The sequence below is a fragment of the Misgurnus anguillicaudatus genome, chromosome 22 (assembly GCF_027580225.2).
Source record: "Misgurnus anguillicaudatus chromosome 22, ASM2758022v2, whole genome shotgun sequence".
NCBI classification, from domain to species: domain Eukaryota; kingdom Metazoa; phylum Chordata; class Actinopteri; order Cypriniformes; family Cobitidae; genus Misgurnus; species Misgurnus anguillicaudatus.
Window position 1 is genome coordinate 24933232 of NC_073358.2, and position 8725 is coordinate 24941956.

Sequence of the window (8725 nt, forward strand, 5' to 3'; positions counted from 1 at the left end):
TTAAGTCCAAAAACAAATACCCATTGTGCTGAGATTGTCAGGGCTGGATCTTTGTAAGATTTAAACCAGCAAGCCCAAGAGGTAGTAGGTGTCATGTTATGACATAACAAATAAAACTTGAGAACACAATACTTATTGGTATTATACTGGTAATGACGTTCTAGAATTATGTTGATATAAATATATTTTATAAATCTGAAACAATGATTTGCTAAAACATTGCCTACAGGATGCCACTGTCCTGCTTACAAAACCTTTCTAATCATAATATAATTGCACAGATATAAGTGAATGAAGAAGAGAAGTAGTAAGTGAAGAACATAAGTGAATTATGCGATATAGAAAGAAATAAGTGAAAGATTTAATCTCCAGGAAAGGAAGGGAATTTCCATTCTGATTTAACTGTCAGGTAAACACATTTCAATGAATCATTGCCCTGACTTGATCATAAGAATAATAAAGACCTGCGGATAAATTGCCTTTTAATTTTGTTGACAGATTTAATCTGTTAGAAATGTTTCAGGTTGCAGAACCCATACCTTAAAATAAAAAAAACAGATTTTTGACAGTATAATGATTAAACTTTTCATATAGACACATTTACCATAAGTCCCATTTATTTACTTAATGTCTCCTTGCTAAAGAAATATATTTGTGCAATTTGCAAAAAATATGGTGGAAATAGTACTTATCCTGAACAGTAAATTATTTATACTGCCAAACATATGGAGCCATCATGAACATTTTCTTATCACAGTTAATGACACATTAAACCTCATGAAATCAGTCACGTTTATAGCAATTATATGAATACAGTTTATATGGTGTTGTAGCACATGATTTAATATAGAGATCACATTCTTTTTAGAAAAAAGTCTTCATATACATTCAATAAATGCATTCAATTAAACATATAGGCTACTTGCTTTAGAAGGCTTGCGGATTGCAGTGCATTTCTATAGGTCTTCAGTGTTATTCCTTATTAATCTGCCAAATAATACTTGTTTAGTACTTGATTAGTATCGATAAAAATTTGAACATTAAATTGACTGAGACCATGCTGAAAAAACATGATAATCCATTATGTTCTGTTATTAGCCTACTCATTTACCCTACACCAGTGGTTTTCAAACTGGGGGCCAGGGCCCCCAGGGGGGCCGCAAGATGGTGCCAGGGGGGCCCCCTGTTTTATGTAATTTTATGAAATACATTAATATATTATCAATTCTGTGTAGTTAAACCTAAAAAAATAAGGCTACTAACCAAAAGCACTACTTGTTTGTATAATTTAATGTTTTTTTATTAAAATGTTGAGTTTTAGAATAGTTTTTTGTCACAAATTTTCTTTGGCGACCGCGAAGGAATGCACCGTACACAAGGGGGGCCGCACTCTGAAAAAGTTTGGGAACCACTGCACAATTATCCATCCATCCATTCATTCATCCATATATCACCGAATTGCATGTGTTCATATACTGGACTGTAGCATGCAAATTGAAAAGCATGCAAAGTGATAAAGGTAAAGGTAAACACAAAACATAAAGGTTATGGACATAAAAGAAAAAATGCTCTGGCACAAACAAATGCCTATATGGACATAGGCTTTACATTCTCCAATACAAAATAATCACAAATTGCTAAATGGGTTATTCAGCAATCCCTCAGAATATTTACAACACAAGCTCGTCCATTATTCCTTGTGTCTTTGTTTGATGGATCTGATTTTAGGCCACACTGCTACTGTAACACAAGAGGGCGTGTTTGTGTCTGTTATAGAGTCAACCCTGCTGTCATACCTCGGACACTTGTGCTGCATTTATAAAATGTTAGAAATGTGTTGTACATTTTTATCCATTATGATTGAAAGAAATTCGTTTTTTCTTTAAAACAGTTATTGTGTCTATCAAAATGTGCTGAAATTATGTACGAATCGGAATTATGTGGGTTACAAACTGATAGCTCAGTTTAACTCTATAGCCTACATAAAAAATCTTTCTCTGTTCCCCAGTTAAACTTTCCCTGCCGATGTAAAAGATTCGTGAGATTTTGGCAACACTGTGAAATGTTCAGCCTGTTTGTTCAACCAATCCATTACTTACATTGAGATTATTTTACACGCGTGCCTCGCGCAGTTTAAAACGGTCATTATCTGCAATTATATGCTGTAATTGCGTTTTAGTTTGAATAGCGACAACCCTGAAATGCGCCATCGATTTCAATCGTGTTATGCACCCATGTGAGGAACTGCCTAAATACGGATGTGCACCTTTCCTTGGTCGGTGCAGAGATTCCTTTCAGATATGTCAGATTTGTTTCTTTCACTGACTTAATAAAAAAAAAAAACGAAATATTTATTATTACGACTTAGAACATAAGGCAATGACTGTCGTCCCTCCTCATTTTTATTTACTATTTAGGCTATTCATATTTTAGTTGCATATTTTAGCTACAGTGAAGCAAAACAGTATTTACTTAAATTGTCCTATAAATTTAAATTAGCCTACACCTAAAAATTAATAAATTTATGAACACGCAACGACAGTAACACAATTATCTCTAACACTATCTTACTCAATAAGGCTAAATTGTACTACTATACTAAAATAATTTATATTAATCAAATATATGTCTATTTTATATATTTTTTATTAAAATACATAATACTTTTTAAGATAGAATATTTTGTATTTATTTAATTCCACAATTAAGTATCAAAATATTGAGAAAATGTATGAATGAAATAAAAGTAAATGCAAGACAACTCATCAGTGCCGGCTCCGAACAGCTGTTCGGTCGTCTTTCCATATCCAATCAGCTTCTAATAAAGGTGACGTATGAGTGTCCTACGTCAGACCAATAGAGAGAGAGAAGAGCTGAAGCCGACGGAGTTTGAGAGAGGGAGAGAGATAGGGACAAGAGTGGCCCATCAATACTGTGACCAAGCACAGGAGCGCAACACACACCCCTAACTCTAATCGCAAGCATCTCGATTCCGGGAAGTCCTGCAACACCTCGAACCCTCGGCCACTTTCCCACCTTCACTGATCAAAACACGGGCGCTAAGGGCCTTTTCTCCGTTTTAAAAGTGGACCTAACACCGCCTTACTTTCTTGACATGGGAGACATGGGGGACCCACCAAAAAGTAAGTTATGCTGCAATGTTTATTTATTTGTGTAATGACACTGATACATTTAGCTAATTATGACGAACAATGTCTGTGTGCGAATACTTTGTTTGATTTTAATACTTCGTTTCGTGTTTGTCAAAAGTTTAAAAGTTCTGTAGCTACAGAATAAAATTAAATGCGTATGCCGGTGTTATAGGGACGAATACAATACTTACAAATGTTAAATCATTACAGATAGGGCCCATTCTTAACAATTTCATATCATTTCAAATCATTCGAAATTACATAATATTTCACGGATTATTTATTAATATTATTTTTAATACGCTATTATTATTATTCGCCTATTTTTAATGTCGTTTGACAAATTCTGCCAATCATTTGACAGTTATGAATTGTCAGCATCCCTTTTTAACCAATTTATAGTGTCTTTTATTTTACATATATTGTTTAAGTATTAAACTGGCAGATTAGGGCATAACATGATACAGATACTGTTACAGTTCTATTCAAAAAGTGCTTACATACATTGTTCTGTGCTTTCTTTTTCGCAATCAGAAAAGCGTATAATCTCGTTGTGTGTCGGCTGTGGGAACCAAATCCATGACCAGTATATTTTGCGGGTGTCCCCGGACCTGGAGTGGCACGCGGCGTGTTTGAAATGTGCAGAATGTAACCAGTACCTAGACGAGTCCTGTACGTGTTTTGTCCGAGATGGAAAAACTTACTGTAAACGGGACTACATCAGGTAATGCAGATCAATTAGGTCATGTTTTAGTTTTCGAGTGTGGACAACTGAATGACAGTAACCTCTCATTATTCGTTGTTGCTACACGGTAGCATGCTGTCATTCATTTTTTTTACTAGACAGCACCTATATGCTAATCTCATGTTGTAAATGAGGCTGCTGCACAATTACTCCGAAGTTATTGTGAAGCTTTATTCATTAATAGAGTATTGTAACATGTAACTCTACGAAGTTTAATCGCACTGAGTCGGTCATTGACAATACAGAATATAACATTGTTATATGCGACAGTTTTATGTCAGGGATAAGCATCACTGTTTAAAACATGCATAATAGCTTACAGATTATTATTATTATTATAATTATTATAATAATTATTATTATTATTATTATTATTGATTTACGATTGTTGTTGTCATTGTTATTATATTGATGTTTTTGTTGTTCTTGTAATAATAACTAATAATGTAATTATTAGCTAGTAAACTATTTTTAAACAACTTGTAGACTGATTTGTATAGCTTGGATTGTCTTCTATTATAAAACAATTTTAAACATGCAATAATTTCTGGCAATTACACAATTTTTATTTCTGTTATTTTCATTCGAATATAGACCAAAATTCTTACGTCGAGTGACTGCTAAAATGTTCTTAAATATGGTATTTATTATTTTACTAAAATATTGCACATTTTAATTTATTTTCTTTTCTCCTTTGCAGGTTATACGGCATTAAATGTGCTAAGTGCAACATCGGTTTCAGCAAGAATGATTTTGTTATGAGAGCACGCTCGAAGGTTTATCATATCGAGTGTTTTAGATGTGTGGCGTGTAGTCGGCAGCTCATCCCGGGAGACGAGTTTGCTCTACGGGAAGATGGACTCTTCTGCAGGGCCGACCATGACGTAGTGGAGCGGGCAACAATGGGTGCTGGTGACCCGTTAAGCCCATTACATCCGGCGAGACCTTTACAAATGGCAGGTAGGCATAATATTCTCTTACAAAACGTTGTTTGCTCAAGCGCATTATTTCTCTGTGTAAACTTCTGTAGACATAATGAATCTATAGATGATTAAAATCTGTTTCACAAAGAAATAACTGTCAGCAACCCCTGTTATACTTTGCAAGATTTAGACTTTTTTATAAATTGCATCATAAACACCCTTAAATAATGATTATATTAGTAAGTCAACCGTACGTTCGGTTTGACAGTATTATTTTTTATATTCTTGTTGTTTGACTGTTATTGAATTCAGCTCTTCATGCATGAAATGGATAGTCTCTACCGATTAGAGGCAACCACGCAACAGTGTCAGCTTCTATGCTGGAGGCTGATAAATAAGCAGAATATAACTGCAATTGATTAAAATTAAATCTTAAACTGTGAAACGATGAGACATGTGCGATTGTATGTATGATGTGTGTGACAAGTAAAAACATTAAGCTATTATATTTTAAGTCAGCCTTAAATTGAAACGCATTTAGCATACTCCAAATTTTAAAGGCCCTCAAAAAATACGTTTTAAGTTGTTTAATTGTTTAACATGTTATACCGATTTACTGACAAATTTAGTTGCAGTGTTTTAAAACATAATTAAATTTTGTGGAATCATTTTGTGTAAAGAATTTGTCATTGAATGTGTAACCATCACAAAATTTGTTGTTAATTAATGCATGCGCATTGATAACAAACTGCTTTAAAATAATGATATGGCAGTACACTGCATGGGTGGACCTGATTATTTAAAATTTAGAGGTATGCACAGATTGGTTTAATTAAGTGTCGTAAACCTATCTGTGTGACGCATTGGGTCATAATCGCCCTCCAAATTTACTGCATCCAGCTAGAACAAGGACTGCAACAAGGGCTGCATTTAAAGTAGTTAAAAACAGTATGCCTTAATGTGCAGAATTATTAATTACATTTAGGGATGAATATTTTTATTAGTAATTTGTTTATAAATGATGCATTCTGAGCGATTTCCTTCGTCAATACAGCAAAATATCAAACACATGAATATGTATTTCTTGCGTAAAAACACTAGTTTGAGGTCACTATACAAACATTCCGTTTTAACTATTTTTGTAAATTGGTATATTATTATTATGGCTTTATATAAAGTATATCCTGTGTATGTGGGCTTTATACTGCAAAGTTTGTATCCATATAAATTGCTTAAATATAATCGCATGAGTTATAACTGGAGCTGTTTTTAATTAACAACTATTTCATTTATTTCATTTTTATTTATTTATTTGCAGCAGAGCCTATTTCAGCACGTCAGCCTGCGCTTCGACCTCATGTGCACAAGCAGCCCGAGAAAACGACCCGCGTCCGGACAGTCCTTAACGAAAAACAACTTCATACCTTAAGGACTTGTTACAATGCCAACCCTCGACCCGATGCCCTTATGAAAGAGCAGCTCGTTGAAATGACGGGTCTAAGCCCGAGAGTCATCAGGGTTTGGTTTCAAAACAAGCGCTGCAAGGACAAAAAGAGGAGCATACTGATGAAGCAACTTCAGCAGCAGCAACCCAACGACAAAACGGTAAGGCCGGTGGTGCTTTGGTGGTCTATTAAATAAATGTTTTGTTACAATCAACGCATTTAGATTTTTGGAAAATAAAGTTTGTATGTATAAACGCATAAAATATATATTATATATATTTTAATTCGAAAAAAAATGTGTGCCCATCTGCAGAACATCCAAGGAATGACAGGAACTCCAATGGTGGCAACCAGTCCAGAGAGACACGACGGTGGTTTGCAGGCAAACCAAGTGGAGGTGCAGAGTTACCAACCGCCTTGGAAAGTCTTGAGTGACTTCGCACTGCAGAGTGACATCGACCAGCCTGCTTTCCAGCAACTGGTGAGTGCGCAAAACTGTGCGTTAGGACAGGCTACTGCAACAAGACAAAACCACACAACCATTACTACAATCTCTAATAATAATAATAATAATAATAATAATAATAATAATAATAATAATAATAATAATAATATATTTTCTTTATTTTAGGTTAATTTTTCAGAAGGAGGGCCTGGATCGAACTCCACGGGAAGCGAGGTCGCCTCGATGTCCTCTCAGCTGCCAGATACACCAAACAGTATGGTAGCGAGTCCTATAGAGGCCTAGACCAATGGATTATCTCCTGCACCAGAGGTCTAGAAAAGGATGCGTCGGGGAACCAATCTCAGAGAGGGGGTCGTGAAGTTTCTTCCATCCCTATTTCATTTAGGGCCACTCCTGAATAAAACCCCATCCTCCAACTGCACGAGGCCTCTATATCGAATACTTGGTTGTATTTATACACTGTGATGACAATCATGGGATTTAAACACACTCAGCTGTACCGAGCAAGTCCAACGAGTGCCGAAAAGACCATTAATACGTAGATTATTGTTGATGAGCAGTTGCAAACTCCAGCGAAAGTGGACACAGTCGGTGCACGTATTCACATGACCATCACAGTGCCCGCGGCCGAGTGGACCTGATCGGCTACACTTTTGCCAAATACCCCAACACATTTCTTTTCCCACTTTTTTGACAAATCAATGGACCTCTACGGATTTAAGACGCAAATGAACGTAGTCTAATATACATCCATAGCCTACTACTTGTGCGCAACGTGAGTAGCCTATAATGAATCCATGACTGTTTATTTTCTTTCTATATGATAGATCGAAATGGACTAGTTCACAAATAAGTCGTTTTGAAGAGGTTATGGCAGCCGAGGTCTACTGCGATTACAGTTTTCTTATATGGTCTCTTTTCAAGTCCAAGTACTAAAGCATTGCAACAAGGTATACCTCTATTTTGCCACAAGCTGTGTGGGAATTTCATGTGTTTGTGTCCGTCCGAGAACGTTTTCTTTCCCAAAGATGTGTATAGGTTTAAGTTAATATGAATGATTAGAAGGTTTCTTTTTTGTTCCTGTATTACAAAATATTTTATTATTTATTGTCAAATGACATGCCACTTTTGTGTACTTTTACTTGCTGAAGTAAAAAATGAGTAAAAGAATATTGTCGGCTCAGAATGATCAATTATACTTTACGCGTCCTGTCCTTTTATCAAAGAATGATGTAAGAACAACGCCATATGTCGAGTTATCTTCAGGAAAATTTGATCAATAAAATTTGACGTGAACTGTAAGTGAACGGCCGGACACGTGAAGCTTTTTTAAATATGAATCACTACATCTCAATTTCATAATATTTAAGGCTTATGTCCAGTAAAGCTGGTGAGCAAGATAAAATATATATTGTTAAATAACGTGACATTAACAGCACTGTAAGCACAATATGGTGTGGTGTATAGAGACAACTGTATGAATAACAAGCAGATAATTTTCACATTAACCTTGTAACAATTGCTCATTATAGCTGGCCTAAGAATTAGGCAATTATCATTTTATTAATATACCCACTGCTTTGAGTTCTCTAATGTGCAAACAGTTCTCTTACACCATTAACTCCAAACATTTAAAGAATCATATCAAGGTTGTCATAAAAACTGCAATGACCTTGCTAGTGCAGCCACCATTCACAGTCCATGACTGGGTGTAAATTGCTGAGCTTGCATGCTTCTTTCAGAAATCAATTGCAGGCAGTTTGGATGTTCATTACACTGAGCTATTTTTCTCTTGCAAATTATTGTCCATCTTATAATTTAACATACACTGCGAAGGTTTGCACTACTGTGTTGCAACCATTTGTGTGCCTTTATCATTTAAGCTTTGACCGTGGCAACATCACAATAGGAAATATGCGATATGTGATTACACCAATCATGTTATATGGCAGTACCTAGGACAACATTACTAGTTTACTATTTTGTCAACAACA

General features: G+C 35.4%; 1 protein-coding gene across 1 annotated transcript; it reads left to right on the top strand.

Annotated features, from left to right (window-relative positions):
- The first annotated feature begins 2861 nt into the window (after window positions 1–2861).
- On the top strand, window positions 2862–8116 carry isl1a (ISL LIM homeobox 1a). Its single transcript, XM_055199934.2, has 6 exons — window positions 2862–3143; window positions 3687–3876; window positions 4598–4857; window positions 6139–6425; window positions 6579–6746; window positions 6897–8116. The coding sequence occupies exons 1-6, from the start codon at window positions 3116–3118 to the stop codon at window positions 7011–7013; spliced, it is 1050 nt and encodes a 349-aa protein (XP_055055909.1). The 5' UTR covers window positions 2862–3115; the 3' UTR covers window positions 7014–8116.
- Window positions 8117–8725: the final 609 nt, after the last annotated feature.